The sequence below is a fragment of the Apteryx rowi genome, unplaced genomic scaffold (assembly GCF_003343035.1).
Source record: "Apteryx rowi isolate R43461 unplaced genomic scaffold, aptRow1 scaffold_140, whole genome shotgun sequence".
Lineage (NCBI taxonomy): Eukaryota > Metazoa > Chordata > Aves > Apterygiformes > Apterygidae > Apteryx > Apteryx rowi.
In genome coordinates this window covers 1,881,993-1,899,429 of record NW_020447642.1, presented here as the reverse complement: position 1 = coordinate 1,899,429, position 17,437 = coordinate 1,881,993, and the positions used below count along the sequence as shown (strand labels likewise).

General features: G+C 37.4%; 1 protein-coding gene across 1 annotated transcript in view; it reads left to right on the top strand.

Moving 5' to 3' along the window:
• Positions 1 to 3,925: 3,925 nt before the first annotated feature.
• Positions 3,926 to 17,437, top strand: part of ARHGEF26 (Rho guanine nucleotide exchange factor 26) — a gene marked incomplete at its 5' end in the record, with an annotated part of 31,391 nt that continues 17,879 nt past the window's right edge. Inside the window, 5 exons of the mRNA XM_026057778.1 lie at positions 3,926 to 4,078; positions 4,604 to 4,733; positions 6,410 to 6,484; positions 8,307 to 8,396; positions 13,689 to 13,843. Of these exons, the coding sequence (XP_025913563.1) occupies positions 3,926 to 4,078; positions 4,604 to 4,733; positions 6,410 to 6,484; positions 8,307 to 8,396; positions 13,689 to 13,843 (603 nt within the window). The remainder of the gene's footprint in view (positions 4,079 to 4,603; positions 4,734 to 6,409; positions 6,485 to 8,306; positions 8,397 to 13,688; positions 13,844 to 17,437) is intronic.

Below are 17,437 nucleotides of genomic sequence, written 5' to 3'. Positions count from 1 at the left end.
CTGGAGATATTCAAAAGCCGCCTGGATGCGATCCTGTGCAATGTGCTCTAGGTGACCCTGCTTGAGCAGTGGGGTTGGACTAGATGATCTCCAGAGGTCCCTTCCAACCTCAGTGATTCTGTGATTCTGTGAGATTTTTAGCATCCATAGTCTGTATTTTCTGCTGCTTTTGTGGAGAACAGTGACCAGAGCCCTGTGAAGCTCGCTGTTGTGCAGCTTGGGGGAAGGAAATTCTGTTGAAGGACTCCCAGCTTCTGCCTTCTTCCCAGTTACTGTAACACCTCAGTGAATATGCAGTACCTGAAGAGGGAATCTTCTATAGTTTTTAAGGTCTAAAATATAAAGGTAAATAGAGGTAAATACTCTGACCTCTTATAATTAACCTTCAAGTTTCAATTCTTTTTGTTTAAATGTAAGGTATGTTTTTGAATTCTAGCACAGAAACCTTTGGAAAAGAAAAGAGATAATGTCGGTAAGTCACTGATACTGGTTTTAATTTAGAAAACATCCCTGTTTTAATGGCAAGATAAGAGAGATGTTTGTTTTAATATCTTAAGTAGTATTGTTATGACCATGATTTTCGGCAGCCTTGTGCATTTCTGACGAGTACAAACTACAGCCTCTTCAAAAAATGGTTTAGTGGGCATAGGCAGATGTATTTTGTTTGGCCTTCAGTTTCTTATCATGATGCTTTCCGTAGGAAATTAGGATGTGGGTACGTAGGTATGAGAGAGAACGAGCAGGAGCAGGGTTGTTAGGGAAACCAGCTCCTTCTCCTCTGCCCGTTTTCTGAGCTTTGTTCACAGTAATGAATGTGCAGAGTGAAAGCTGTTATATACAGCTCTGTGTGTGTCAATATTGGCAAACTCTATATGTGTCTATAGTGAGCTCTGATGCAAATAATCAATTTGGATTTTCTGCAGTAGCTCTGACCTTTCTGTGTATTCCTTTTATATGCTGTCCTTTGAGTTTATGTGCTTTTTGATCCTGAATAATAATTTGATTCCTTAAGGCAATCATTCCTCTAACTCTTTTTTTGGCCTGCCTAATTATAAGCTCTTTTAGCTACTTAATTAGAATTTTCTAACCCAATGCCATCTAGTTTTGGAATATAGTATCCATTTAAATGGATCCCCACTTCTAAGTATCCTGTAAGTCTTACTCGGTTAATATATTTATTTAGAGGAGAAGGGAGAGTAAAAGTTGAGAAGGAGGGTCGACCAAAATGATTAATATTAGGGAATTTATTTTTGTCAGGGCATTCATTGCATCTGTTTAGGTAGAACTACTGTTAAAGTTGATGAGTTTTGCATTTGTAAATGAGACATAGTTTCAGTGTTACAAGGGTGAATTATATGAAATTATTTGTAGCATTGTGTGTACACTGCTGTGCATTTGTGTTTCTACATCTAAATTAATGTAGAGTTTTAAAGAAAGTTGTGGATATCAGAGATTAAAGGTAGTAGGAAAAATTAGCTTAAGAAAAATGTCTGAGCAAATGTTAGAACATTGTTCCTGGTTATGATTACCAGACTATTAGTGACTTCTTAAAGACGTGAGAAGACCCTTAACAAGAACCACCAAAATTTCAAGGAGGAAACACCTGTCATAAAGACAGGACAAACTCTGTATTGCTGAGATTTCTAGAGTTTCTGGATCTCATGCTATAAAAGAAACAGGAAAATGAATTACATTTATATTTCTAAATTGGTATGTATAGCCTTCAGGAGAGGAAGACTTTCACCATATTACAAACAGGACATTTCTTTTAAACAACGCAGGGGCAAGATAAAGCAAATCAAATTCTCTTGTGATGCCCTTTGACTTTCACTTAATTGGATCTAACTTTAAACAGAAAAGTTCTGGATTTAAAAGAAGCAAACTTTATATAGCTCCTTCTGGTATTAAGCAAAAGGCCAGTAACACACTGCAACCAATTTGTACTTGGCTAAATTGACTGTGATTTATCAATACTGATTCTTATGACACAATCTGTCCTAAAGTTTTAAGTACGAGGCTTTTATGATGTGCCTGGCTTACTGATACGTATACAGTAATTAGCAGATTGGATGCACAGAAGGACAACCCTTGATTCAAACTTCGATGGATGATTTTCAGAGCTAACAGTTCTTGTAGTACGTGGGGGGGGGGGGGCAGCATGGGACTGTCCCTGCCTCTTTTCTGTTTTTAATCTTCTGTTATCCAAGAATTCTCGCCGTTCCCTAGTGGGACTGTGCTGTCTGATGATAATGTCATCGATGAAGCACCGGATAAATTTTAAAAGTGTAAGTTCTAGCCCAACATGGCCAAACACCTTGTCAGCATGCCATAACATACAGCAAGAAGAAATGTTGTGTTTCCTAATTTCCTGAGCAGAGTAAATTGGCAGTGTGCTAAGAAATTCTTCCAGCTGTAAACATGTCTGAGGAAAGTGGAAATGAATTCCAGTTGTCTGCAGTTTATGGTGGTCAGCAGTTGAAATCTGGCTGCTGTGGTTCATGAGAAATGGTGGACTGTGCGACTTTGAGATTAATTTTCTTCCTTCTTGGTTAAAGTCCAGTGAAATTTCAAGCCAACTGTTAAATTTAAGTAATTGTGCATGTATTGTAGGAGATCTCATTGCAGCTTAGCGTTCTTTGCCAGTTAGTGCTGTTCTCTGTATTAAAAAAGCAAATATGTAACATAATACAAACCAGAGACGTGTTCCAGTATCTCACGCTTTGAAAGGAGATGAATGGAGGATGGAAGGATTCTGGAGGACTGTGCCTTCCAGAATTGGCAAGGCTATTAAAAAATACTGCTGCACCACTTCAGGTGGAAAGTAGAGCTGAAAACTGTAAACTGTAGTAAGCAACGTTGTATCTATTTTTAAACAGTGTCCTGTTTTCCATTAAATGACAATAATGATAAACATCACTCAGTTAAATCTGCCATTAATAAGTGCTAGACAGGACTTCTTTAAAAACATTATTTATAGATAGATATGGAGAGAGAGAGAGAGATATATAGATATATAATGCGTATGTATATATGTGTGTGCACACACGCACACCGTAAGATACTTTTGACTGTGCGATTGGTGGTGTGAGAGTGGAGACATTGTCAATCACTTTGTTAATCGGCTCGTTCTAGGCATGCCTGACACAAGGTCTTAATTTCAGGTGCCCATGTTGTTGAACACCCATAGCGTATGTGAGAATTGTTGAACTGAAGCTTTTGTTTCCTGGTGGGACTAGAAGCGCAAGAAGGAATGGAAAGCTTTCAGAGGCCACAGGAGCTCACATACGGGACAGAGGAAGACCAATGGGGAAGTTTTCAGAACAGGCACGTTTAGGGGAAAGATTTAGTGTGGAATTTTGGTTTTTGTTCCTGTTTTAATTGTTTTCAAGCTGTGTTTGGTTTTAATGTTAAATTGAACTATACTCTATGATTACCTTGTCCAGCTCAATCTACAATATATTTTTCTGTTCTGAGTTTAACAGTTCACACTTAACCTGCCGGGAACTTTTTTTATTTCCTTGAACACCTCTGGTATTGCACTTCCTTTATTACAAGGGGAAATGATGTAGTGTTAATGTTCTCTCCGAAGCTCTTTCATTTCTTTTTCAACCCTGTTTCTGGAAATTCCAGTCTAACCGCATCAGTAGGACTATTTCAGTTTTGACTGCTAGAATGTGGGAAGTAAGTTTGTGAGCACTGGTTACACTGAGCTCTGCCAGGTTGCGCTGCCGCCCTTTGACATGTATCGTGTAAGGGTTTCATGTATTGTTTTTCAAAAGGAGGGATGATCTCACCCTTACACAAACCATTCAAACTTTCCCTAGGTTATTAAAACCATTGGTTGTGTCAGGTGAAGCGTAAGATGTTGCTGGAGAGGGACTGCTATTTTGGGGGTAAAAAGAATAGTTTCTTTTTGTTTTTGCAGATTCTTTAAAGAACTTGAAGCAAGACATCAGAACAACATCTTTATTGATGATATTAGTGATATAGTTGGAAAGCATGCTTCTTCAACGTTTGATCCATATGTAAAATATTGCACTAATGAAGTCTATCAGCAGCGAACACTACAGAAATTACTGTAAGAAATAATCTTAAAATACAATTGCAAAATGATCCTCTTTGTAGTAGGAGTCAAAGGTTGGGGTATTTTGGTGCAAAACCTGTAGCTTCCAACTAAGCATGTAGTTACATGCTAGCTTTCCTTAATGCACAGGTTCCTTTGAATAATTAAGAGTGAAAACAAGTCTGGCTGCATAGTCAAATCCTATTTGTGGTCCTGTGTTCAATTGTTTCCACTATTAAGTACAATTTTATCAATTTGTCAAAGCCATGCTTTTTTATATATTACATATTTGCATGTTTGCACTCTTGCATGCATGGGAGATTACAAGAATTCTAAATATTAATACTGGTCTTCCATATCTAAATAAATAAAGCTGAAGGCTTAATCAATATAAATCCCCCAAACTGCACTTTCTCCAAGAAATAAAATGATAATTCATTAAAAAAAAAAAAAGACGTTCATAATTCTTGTTCTGCTTGTTAATGCTTGTAATTCTTGTTAAAGCATTCTGTTTAATCCCCCCTCCCTTTTTCTCACCAGAGCTACAAATCCAGCATTTAAAGAGGTGTTGGCACGGATTGAGTCCCATGAAGATTGCAGGAATTTACCAATGATCTCTTTCCTCATACTTCCAATGCAGAGAGTTACTCGTCTTCCATTATTGATGGATGTGAGAACAGGCTTATTTTCTTCTTCTTCTTCTTCTTCTTCTTCTTCTTCTTTTTTTTTTTAAATGTGTACATGCATGTTCTTTTAATCTAGGCATTTTTTTCTCTTCAATCCCTGTTTTGTTCCAATCCCTTCATATCATCTTACTTATACCATTTACAGGGCTGTAGATACTGGTCTGTTGACAACAAAGTATGGTAGCATTTGTTTGCACATGCAGTCAAAAATTAAATATTTATAAGTTCTAATCTAAAAATTTTACAGTAGAGGGTGAAAATGATGCTGAAATCAAGGAAGAAGCTAGTACAGAAATTGCACAGTGTTGGGACTAAAATTAAACCCTACAGTTTAAAAACAAAAACTTTCCATCGTATAGATTGGATAAGGGCCCTTTTGCATTAAATTCTTATTTTCAGGAATAGTGTCATTGAGACCCTCTAAGAGAGTTACAGTATAACTCTGAGCAAAGAACTATTCTCGGGGGTACAGGAGCTCTTACTAGCGTGGAACAGCATTTACATACTCGGTTACCCACCAGGGTGTTACGCTGCGAGATGCACCATCCCCATGCAGGTTAATGGCGACTTGGGAAGTGTGAAGAAGTGCAAGTGAAAATTTGTGAGAAAAGTTCACACCAAGATTTGTGGTATTTCAATGAAGATGCTAGAATTAAATTTATGAGTTGGACTATCAACAGTAGTGTATATTAAAATCCAAGCTCAGATTCCAGCAATGGCAGAATCCAGAAGCAAGACAAATAACTTTCTCCTGTATGTTCATGAATTCTACACTAATTAATTTGACTGAGGATCCTTTTGATGACTGGATAGTTACTTTGTTCATAATTAATCCAAAGACTAATTTTATGTAAAATATCTTATGATGTTTTTGTTTCTCAATCAGAAAAGTAATTTAGCCAGTCTGTCACTGATTCAAAATGGCTGGTTTTGATAGGATGTCATCTCTGTCTCTAACTCATAAAAACAAACTCTGTCAGTAAATATAATTGTCATGTGTAAGTCACTGATCAGACTTACTTCTCATTACTTTCCATCATTTCCCATGTTGGGGTGCTGTAGCTGTCTTCCCTCCCATATGCTTTTTGTTTTAATAATCTTAAATAATATTGCTCCATATATATTTCCATAGCGTATGTGGAAAAGTCTTAAAGACCCTTTTCTTTTAATGCTTTGGAAGTACATATCTTCCATAGAGAGATCAGACAAAGTAGTCTGGTACAGTTTTCTTATTCCATGCGTAATTGTACATGAATGGATAATTTAACTTCCGGGAAGAGCGTAACATTTTGTTTGAAATGGGAAGAACCTGATTCTGCACAGCTACAGGGGGTTTCCATTGTGGTTTGCGCAAAGGTAGAAAGCAGAAAGGAGAAACTTTCCTGTTCCTGGAAGGGTGTGGCCTCCTATTCCACTGTGGTGCCATGGATGGAGATTGGCCCACAGGTGGAAAGTGTCATGTTCCTCCAAAAAGGCCTCAAGGGGGATGTTCCTTAGTGTCATGAAGAGCTCTGGGGAAGCGACCTAATGCTTTCTCATTTGACTTAGTCCACAACTGGGACTTCACCTCTTTGATTTCAGCGCATATCTACTTTAAAACTCTGTATTTGTTACAGTCTGTACTTGTTAGTTCTCTGAAGCAACGGAACTTTTGTTTCAGACTATTTGTCAGAAAACTCCTAAAGACTCGCCAAAATATGAGAACTGCAAGCAAGCTCTGAAAGAAGTGAGTAAGGTACGTTCCTAAAAATTTAATCTGGCTGCAGAATTGTTTCTGTTTTGAGGGGTTTTCTTCCTAAATTGCACTGCATGCTTTGGTCATTTCAAAAATCCATTCTGAGAAGTAGCTGCTTTGGGGCTTTTTGGTTTTTGGGTTTTTATTTTTTAGTCCCTTGCTAATTAATTTTCACGTTCATTGCTTATTTTGCTCACCTATTTCACAGTGTTATTGGACAACCTTATTCTATTTGCTGCCAGTCATTCAAACGGAAAGCCATGTGACAGACTGTATATATAAAAAGCCAAAAAACCCACCCTACAGTACAGAAAAGTCTGAATTGCCTAAGAAAACTTGAGAGTTCTTTCTGCTTTTGGCATGTTTAAGTAGACCATTTCTGCTTCTGTCAGTTGTTCGAAGTTGTTCTTTTCTTATCCTGAACCATGCTTTTTTGGCAAAAGTCGAAGATGGAAGAAGAGCACAAGTCCATTCACCATGTTTAGTTTGTAAATGTCAACAGCACTTAATTGTATAATAAATTTCAGTTCATTTAATTTGAAACTGAGCAACCAGATTACCAGATATTTTTTATATTGGTCTGAAATTCTGTCCATCTTAGAGAAAAAAAAAAAATCTGGAATGGAAAACTCTTTAAAACAGAACATTGTAGTTTGAAAAGAAAATCTGGAAGCTAGTTACCGTTTTGCCTTTAAGATCTCAGAATTTCAGAAACTAGGATGTGTCGTAGACTGTTATTAAATGTGACAGGTTAGGCATTCGTTATTTAAAAAACTCATTCTCTGCATGTTGGGACTAGATATTGCCTTGGGCCTTGAACATTCCTGTCAGCTTTAAGGGAAAATCTGATGTTTTCCTTGCATAGGTAATGTAAAGGGGAAGAGCAGTGAAGGATAAAAATACTAAATTGCCTTATTTAAGAAAGGCCACTAGAGATCAGTTTTATGCCTAAATCATCATCTTTTTGTTACTTACCAAAAAATCCTAAGCTCAGTAACGCTGTGCTGTTGCCAGCACAAATGGATTTTTCTGTGGGAACAGAATATGGGGTGTAAAATGTTCAGTCTGAAAAGGAGATGAGGGAGGACAGACTCCCTGGCTGATGCTGTTTATACTTCTGTGTCTAGATGTTGTGGAAACCTCCCTTGATAAGAATGATTTTATCACAGGCTCGTTTAAAAAAAATCTCCTGTAGGACTAAGATTTTTAGTTTTGTCCTCTCCTCCAGAAGTTTCTGTGCAATTCTGTTATTTCTGTTACCTCAAAACTGTTTAAATGTTACAGTGAAGTTACTGGTTTTTTAACACCGCAAAACAACTCTTTATATAAAACTTACTAAAACTGTAACAACTTAACTGTTTACTATTTCTTTAGCAACCATTGCGCCAGAATTAGAGGTGATTTCCCCACAGTGAAAAACTGGAAAGCTCTTTTGTCCTCCTCGACTTTGGTGCTACGTTAGCTTTGGAAAGGCTTCCCGCATGGTGCCCATCAGTTTGTTTCTAGCCTCAGCCTGCTCTCCCCAACTAAACCAGTTGCTGCTCAGATTTCTTTCCTCCTTTCAGCTCCCTAGGAAGTAAGAAATGAAAAAAATAAGAAAAGGCCCATTGACTCTTGGGAAATCCTTGCATGAGGTTAATGGGAATGCGTTTTCATACCTTTCCATCTGCCTTCCCCCTCCTCCCCTTCCATGCAGACTTTATTTAAACTGCAGTATGCTTTAAAGTTTCATTCTGAAAGTTAGCTGCAGTGAAACATTTTCTAGAATACTGTTTGTCCTATGTCCTGAATACATTAAACCTGTTAAATGTCTCATTTCTAGTTGGTGCGTTTGTGCAATGAAGGTGCTCGGAAAATGGAAAGGACAGAAATGATGTACACCATTAACTCCCAGCTGGAATTTAAAATCAAGGTATGATGATATTTCTGATTGTACATTATTTAGCTATGCATATGCATAGCTTTGAATGCATGTTAAGTTTTGATAGCTTCATTGCCAGAATAAACAAAGTAAATGAGCTTGACTTGCAGAGGCTGTAATATTGGCATGACTTTTAGCCAGGGAGGGCAAGTTCGTGTTCTGGGGGCAGTTGAAGCCCTGGAAACTCGGAGAGTAACTGAAAACTGTTACATCTAACTGAGGAGATAAAGCTTCAGGTTGGGGCTTTGCAGGGGAAGAGAGAGTAAGGATATATATATTTTTAAGAATAAATTAGCATTATTTACTGAAGAGCTAGGTACAAATGCAGTGTATTCAGACTCCAGGTTTGCCTTTGTGGATGAAACCCTGGCCTTGGTGGAGCTGCAGTACCTAGCAGTACCAGCCCTGGTATGACTTTTATGCTGTCTTACCTAATTCATAACCCTGGGCACGATGGTCTTGTCACAGTTTATACTTAGAATCGCTCTGCCTCTGTTCCCATCCTTCTCGTCATTCATGTCCTCTGGGCTTGTCAGACTTTGAAATACCTTTTTGTCTCTCTCTCTCTCTTTTCTCCTCACATAAAGAAACCAAAAGCAGAAGAATGCACAGCGTCAGTTCTGATTTGTACTAGAATCATTACAGTTCTCCACTGCAAATAGAGGCCATGTCATTGAGCAGCGTGTGTGGTGCACTGACTGGGTTTTGGAGTCTCTTGCAGAGTTGGAACTTGCTGAATGGATTAAAAAAATATTTGGGGGAGAGGTATTGCAATTTTTTAAACAAGATGTAGTTAATGCTTAATGTTAAGGATGTTAAGAAAGCTGCCAAATCCAGTGGACGCCAGGGATTCCTCCTCCCCGGCCTCTGGAGCGCAGCTGGTCACCCTGAGACCCTGGAGGTCTCTCTGTGCCGGGCCAGTGGAGCAGCTGCCGCTGTTCCCATCCGCCGGTTCGGCCGCTAGCGAGGCTGAGCTGCCTTCTGCTCTTAGTTACTGTCTTCGTTACCACCTGCTTGTTAGGTCTGTGTATCCGTGTGTCTAATATGTACCACTTTCCATATCGGTTATTTCTTTTTTTAACTATTGTTATTTCTTTAAACTATTCAGTAATAGTTCTTAACCAGATAGCTTAATGAAGCAGGTGCTTTCACATTCCATATACCCTTATGCTTAATATGCAAGAAAATGTAAGATCTAAAACTTCCTGGACCTGGGCTTTCATGTGCAGCGCCTGTACAGATGGCTTCACTGGCAATGCAGTTTGAAAGGCAATAGATACCTCGATTCATTCCTGCGTGAAACTTCTGAAGTGTCAGATATTTGCGTTGTGAAGCAGTTCTGTTTCTCGCTGCAGATCCTTATCCAGCAGCATGCAAACAGATTCTGATAAACTCTCATGAAACATGAAGCTGCATGCAGCTTTTCTCAGGTTTTGCTTAGACTTATAACTGCAGTTGAGGAGAAAATGTTATGTTTCTTTTAAGCATGAATTAGTATTTGTAGTTTTTTTGATATAGTAAAGTGTAACATATTTATATCACACGCTAATTCTTGCAGCGAAATTACCTATTATGGCAGGATACAAATTTTTATTTTAAATAACAAAGGTTATGTTATGGCAAAAGGGTTTTTAAATATATATATTGAATTAGTTATTCTTTTCTGCCCATGTTAATTTTGCCTTGAAAAGGGTTAGTTATTTAGTTATTTCAGCTGAAATAAAAACAATAAAAAATTCGACTTGATTGAGAGTTAGCACCCTAGCATATTTCTGTAAATAAGGAGTCATACCATTACAGAATGAGTATTCTTCTGTGAGATGATTTTTTTTTTTTAATTATCATATTTGCAGTACATAGTGGTTACAGTTTCAAAAACATAGTTCTTAAAGGATCTTGGTCTGTTTTGCTTTGAGGAAATGCTCTATTTAGAGTTGGTTGTCAACTTTGCCAGAGTGTTTTTATTCACATACTTTGAGTAAAAACTGAGAATAATAATAGTATTTACTTAAAACAAGAATTAATGGACTATCTCTTAACAAGTGTCATCACTGCATTTGCTAACCGCTATGGATAATGTCTCAAGTCTTTGGATAGTTTAAAACAGAGTTTTGAATAGTCTGAAGTCTTGGGACGATCTGCTTGGATTCATTTGTAGTTTTCAAACCTGCATAAATTCCTAAGAGGTTTTAAAGGAACTAAGTTTCTTAAATGGTTTAAGTCTCTTCTCTTCCCCGTGGGAAGAGGCTGTTGATCCTAATTTTGCAAAAGTAAGATGCGCTGTATAGTTCTTCCACTGTACATGCTGCTACTAGGAGCTCTCACTAGTTTTATGGGAATAATAGCAACTTTGTTTCTCTGTATTTTTATGTGAGGTTTTTCTACTTTGTGTATCTTAGATATAAATTCTTAGTGGTTTAGACGTTTTCTGTGGTTTGAGAGCTTGCCAGCTGGAGTATAAAAGACTGCTTTGGCCACATTTCAATACATTTTAAGTTCATACAGCTTGTTTTATATAGGAAGGAGATAATATACACATTGCACTCTTCTGGCAATTAAGGAAAACTTATATTAAAGTAAAAACTAGCTGCTTCTGGAGTATAGTCAATTAGGAAAATCTGATGAACTCATTTGGAATACAGTTTAGAGGCATTTTTAGTTCATGCACAAACAGAAATTTTGTAAGTACTTTTTGACTGTAAAACAGTCCTCATGGTGCTATAATTCTGTTTTATAAGCATTCTAAATCAAGTAAACCATTTCTCTGCCTACTCAACCTCATATAGTGTTTTGAGGTTTTTGTTTATTTTGTTAGTTGTAATTGTATAGCCTTACAAGGAAATACAAGAGAAGCTACTCAGAAATCCTGTCACTTCTGCACATATTTTGTCTGTAGGATTTTATTTTGTTAATTAAGGTTCAGAGGTTTTTATTCTTAGATTTTTTATCTGTAGCACCAGAAAAGTGTTTTTTCTGCAAACATGCTTTTGTGTTCAATAACCAAACTCCTTTGTGATTTCTCTGTTTGAGAACCATCTAGCCCAAAGTCGTTCAAGTTTGTAAAGTCACAAAAAACACGATGGCGCGTTAGAATATGGTCTGATATTTCATACTTATGTATGGAAATAAGCTATTTGATTAAAAAAAAACCCTTGAATTTCACATCATTTTAAGGTACTGGCTGAACCAGCTGAGTTTTGGTTCAAAGTAAGCCAAATGTTGGTTCAAAGTTCAAGTTGGTTCAAATGTTTGGTTCAAAGTAAGCCAAAGTAAGGCAAATGTTGATATAAAACTGTGCAGATTGCATACTTTGATTTTGGTGATGGAACTTAGGAGTTCTGCCAAAGAGTTCACTAGGGAGCTCTTTTAAGAGTTTCATGTCTGAATACTCATCTAACTTGGTTTTTCATAACCTGGGAGGTTTAATGATGCAGCTTTAATAAAATGACTGCCCATAAGAAAAATGATATGATGCATTCTTAGGAAAAAGTAAATTGTGCAGGTAGAAATCTATGTTAGCTGCTGATCTGAGATGAATGAGAATGGCAATTAAAGTAATGAACTTGACTTGAAATTACAGTGGTTTTTAATCAGTTTGATTTTACTCTGATTCACTAACATTCATTAGGTCTGTTCTGGATATATTGGAGATATAAATCAGTCTAGGGCAAGTGAGAAAAGTTAAGGCTTCTCTAATTTGTAACAGGTTGTAATAGTTCCGAAGGGCTGCTACAGTCTGTAATTTTAGAGGATCCTCACCTGTCATTCGCGGGCCACCTCCTGATGGAAAGCGGCAAGAAGAGGGTGCCAGGAGTTTGGTCCAGCCTTTTGTCTTGACCCTGTGCTATTGCGTGGTGGCAGAAAAGCATCTTGTGAATAATAGTATTGTCGTTTGCTATTTCTGTGCCACCATAAAATGAGACCTCAAAGCTCACAAACCAGGGGATGGCTGCATATAAAGTTAGGGAGTTACTATTTTGTAGTGACCTCCACCAGTGAGGTCATGGTTGAAGTACTGTTTTGGTTTTGGCATTATATTATGGGTCAAGTATCGACAAACTGAAGTCAGTTTAGTAAAGCGCAGCTAAAGTGATTAAAGGGTATGAGAAGAATGATTAAGCCAGCTGACAAGCCAAATGAAGAAATATTTTAAAAGCATGTGAAAGGTGGTGTCATGAGACAGATGAGTTTGAACAGAAACAAAATAAGTACAGAAATTTGATAAGCAAAAAGTCATGTGTAAAGTAGAAACAAAAATTTGATTATTGCCCTCTGAGTGAAGGAAGAAAAATATATGTGCTCCATAAAATTTAACGGTAAGTGCCCATTGACTGCAGTACAGGTCTTACATATAAATTGTGGGCAGAGTGGACGCCTCTTCTTTTCCAGTGATATCATGTACCTTCTGTTTGAGAACCTGCAAGTTACAGGTAGCTGAGCTCACGCTTCACTTGCAGAAGTTACCCAGTGAGTCAAATCCTTTTTGGAACCAGAGGAGGAAGGTACCAGGCATCTGCAGATGCTCCATGCAGCATGTGTGTGATACCCAAAGGTGCATAGAGGAAAAAAGTACTGATGTTTTCACTATTTAGGTCATCGTCGAGTTCAGGGCCGAGAGCTACGGAGGAGGTCAGTCTCTTTGTACAGTACCTTCGCCGTGTAGTGACAGCAGCACAGCACTGGTCTATCAGAAGGAAGCTGCCTGCAGCGTGGCGTTGCAGAAGGCTCCCCCGTGGCAGCTCTGCTGGGGTCTGAGCTGGTAGCAGTCAGAGAGGTCAGTGATTGAGGAATCTTGGTAACTGGGAGAGCTGCCAGCACTGCAATGGACCTTTGTTCTTCTGGCATCACATGTCATGGTACAGCTTCAGACGTGATCTGTTCGCTGCATCACCAGTCTCACTCTGTTTTAAAGAGGAAAGTCTCTCTCTAGAAAGGGAGATTCATGGCCCGGAGAAACAAAGGGTTCTTCTATGGGATCATACAGGATGGATCATATGTTTGGACCGATCTAGTCTTGTAGTCTGTCTCCATAATTTGTCTGTTCATTTTTTACCTCAGATGAGCAATTAGGTCATGAGTATGAAGAGTGATTTTTCAAATTTTCATGGCCTGTTACTTGTCTATTATATGAATGATAAAGATACCTTAAATCTTGATATCTCTGTTCTGTGCTTGTACTCAAGATTTCTGAGTTTATTCAAGCATTTTTCCAAATCTTTAGTACTCTGATTTAAAAAATACCCTAGCTTTGGAGGATTGAAATATTATTTTCTTCCTTTATAGCCATTTCCATTGGTTTCCTCTTCACGATGGTTAGTGAAAAGGGGTGAATTAACAGCGTATGTAGAAGACACTGGACTTTTCTCTAAAAGAACTTCCAGGCAGCAGGTTTACTTCTTCCTCTTTAATGATGTCCTCATTATCACCAAGAAGAAGAGGTAAGAGCTTCACCAGTATAAAATTGCCTTTGTGTTCAACTCCTTGAATCACAGAGAGAACAGCTGAGTTACAGCTGTCTTTTAAAATTATCATGACTATTGTGTGCATCACCCTGGGGGAAATGAGAACTTAAACTTCCTGGCTTTGGAAAGGCAAACTTTGTTGTTCATTATTTACTCAAGAATAGTTTATTGCATCCACTGCATTTTTACATGTTTTCTAGCCATTTCCTTGATTGAAAGAATGAAGGAGATTCAAAGGGAAGTAAATGGATTTGGTCCATTTGCAGCATAAAACAGGTAGAAATATGGTCTAAGCATGTTTTAAGTATAGTCAACAGTTCTGAAGCTATTTATATGTTTTAATATATTGTGTCTTAGAGTAAATGAATTATGAAGGTATTTGAGTTTCTAATATTGCCCCATCAGACTGTGTTTAGAAATGACAACCAGTTGTTAAACAGGATTTATTTTTGGCAAACTGAATTGAAATTCTGAATTGTCAAACAAATGAAAAAGTCCATCCTTGATGCCTTAGCAAAGGGAGTTTTGAGAGGATATAAAAGTAGTAATTCATTTCTCCTCCCTTCTCTCTCCCTGGCTGAACTGTTACTGAGAATGTTGTTTTAGAGACTACTGCTAATAGTCTCCATTTAAATTTTTATCACTAGATTTGAGGGGAGGGTCAGAATAATTTAAATTTAATGGAGTTTACATCTTCTGTTGATGCTATCTGTCTGATAGTATCTGACAGATAAACCTTAGTTCTGAGGTTAAAAAGAGTTTTGAAGAACAATTATTTTGCTTTTGGATTGACCAGTTAAGTAAAAATAGCTATTTTTTAAAAGACTTCCTTCTGTGAAACTTTGATTCCATAAGTTAAATCAGGAGTTTTGAGGAGTAAGGTATAATATAAAATCTGGGAAGAAAATGCTAATGTTTGAGTAAAGAGAAATATAATTTTTCTCCATTTTTGCTTAGCTTTAAGTGAAAGTATTTTTGTACAAATGGAAAGAAAAGTGAACAGACGTCTCCCCAGATAGCTTATTGCTGTGAACATGTTCCTGATATTCAGTGTTTATCAAAGTTTATGCAGAAATGTCTTTGAAAGTCCCATGTTATAACACTGGCAGCACATCACAGAGTTGTATCACACGTTTTTTAAACATTGTGTTTCTTTTCTCATAGAACTAACGTTAATATATTATTGTGTTGTTAGCTAAGTAAATATTTGGGTTGAGAAAACAATGAAAAATCTATTATCTGTGTTGTTACATTGTTTATTGGTTTCCTATGTGATGGCTTGTTCTCCAGATTATAAGCAAGATATTTATAACAATGTACCCTATCCAAACTTCAGTGCTCTTGATTTATAACAACTTCCAGCTGTTGGAATTGCTAATGTCCTAAAGGGCCCAGAAGCTAAAGTTAAAGAAAACTCGATGTTAATGATAGGATTTATGTATTTACTGTACAAAGACCCTCTAAACAAATAGAATTATGAAGGATTGATTTCTGCAACCTTCCCAGATATTTTGAGCATGAAGCATGTGCTGTGCCCAAGTGAATAAGCTTACTAATAACATTTGAGTTTTTTAGTGGTTCGTTCTCCCACCCATAGTGTAGACTCTACAGCAGTGGGGAGGAATATTTGTTGCTAGTTGAGTTTAAATGTTTGTATTTTCACTTAAGCAGTTGCTTTTTCAGAAGATTCTTAACATTGTGCCAAAAAAAAAAAAAAATCACTCCTCAATACTCTACTAAAACTTAGTGTTCCAATCATACAGCTTTACCCTTTATCCAAAAAATTATTTTCAGCTATCCTGTCTGAGCAGTTTGCCAGACTTGTGGAACCTAGCTCTCACAATCAGGTTTGGCTCAATACACGTTTTTTAAAGGCCAGGCTTTATGGTACTTGTCGAAGTAGTCGTTCTGATAACTGATAAATAATTCTAGTCCAACAAGATGTGGTGTACATCACTATTTACATGCTCATAGCAAGAACAATTTCCAAGTGTCAGAAGTATGTTTAGAACAACTGCATTATAAATACTGTCACAAACAAGCATTCCAGAGATCTTTTTGTAGTGAGAAATACTACGTTTTAGCTATAAAAACCTAAAGGGAAGTCTTGTGTTGCTGTCTACTTAGGCATGTTCCACAGAGTTCTTATGTTTTCATTTTAATGTTACTTTATTAATCATAATTTTCCCTAGCCACAATTCCACCCTTTGATTGAAATTGTAACTATCTTTTCTGCTCCATTAAGTAGGTTAAATGGAGTTCACTTACCAAAAATCCCTTCCTTTTTAATGGACACTGTGGTGCTCTATCTCCTTGCAACTGTAAAGTATTTTAGAGGCTTATGTTTTTAGTGGCTGCTGCTGGACAGTCCATCTTTTATATAAGCATATTACATCTACCTTGAGAATCATTTAGTGTCTGATTTTGGTGCTGTAAAGCAGCAGGGATAGCTGGTTGCTTCATCACACTTGTTCTTTGAAGAAGTAAGGCAAACGGCTACTGAATAATACTCAAGATTGGCTGTTGGGATTAGCACAAAAAGGGACACATGAACTTGTGACCTGTGTCTTTCTACACAAAATTTTGGAGAACAAATAAAAATCCTTACCTTTCCCCATTGCTCAGCTTTTAGTTTACTGGCAATATTTTTTTCCAGTTTATTAGTATTTTCTTGTAGTGCCTTCTGCAGTGTAGCCATCATCTGCATTTTTTAATGTCAAAGTATTTTTTTTAGAATACAAGCTTGAGTGCATTCCCTCAAAAAGAATTATCAATACTGGCATGGATCAGGATGTCCAAATCTTGGCAGAAGGTTCCAGATTCCACTTCTAAATATGGTTGGTGCGTAGGAGGACATTAATTCTTGTTATATTAACACGGATGTCATTTGGATCCTGGCATGAAGCAAAGAGCTGGGTGATACTCGGACTGCTCAACTTTTGGTGCCTGGTCGCCTTCCCGGCTTACGTGTGCAGTCAGTGGAGAAGGCAGGTTCCCTGGGAAGGAGCTTGAGTGTTATCTTACCCAAATTGAACTCTAGGAGAGCATCTTTCTTTATCTAACTACTTAGGTAGCTCTGGGAGGTTAACTTAGACCTGTAAAGTTAAATGTTGTAAATACTCTGAGAAGAGTGTAGACTGTGACTTTTAGATGACCTAATTATTTCATTATTGTTGTTTATTCAGCTTTGTGGTAGTGTTGCTGAAACATCACTGGTTTTACTCTTTTGTTTCTCATTCTCTAATTCCATACGTCTTTGCTCTTTTTGGCTTTTGTTCTTTTTATTTACCTCTTTGCTGTGAATTGCTATGAACTGCCACCATTTTGGCCATGACATCCATGACAGGGACCAGTAAACCAGTAGTTTATGCTGACGTAGAAGGGTCATTGTTGGATTTTGAAGGTAATATTCTGACATGAGGAATAACATGCAATATAGTTAACATCTTAGAGTTGTTTTTTTTTCAGGCTTCATGACAGTTCAGGTAGACTGCAATATGATTGTTGTTACATGGGTCATGTTTGGGAAACCTGCATGCTCGATCACCTCCCTGAAATGCCTGTACACCA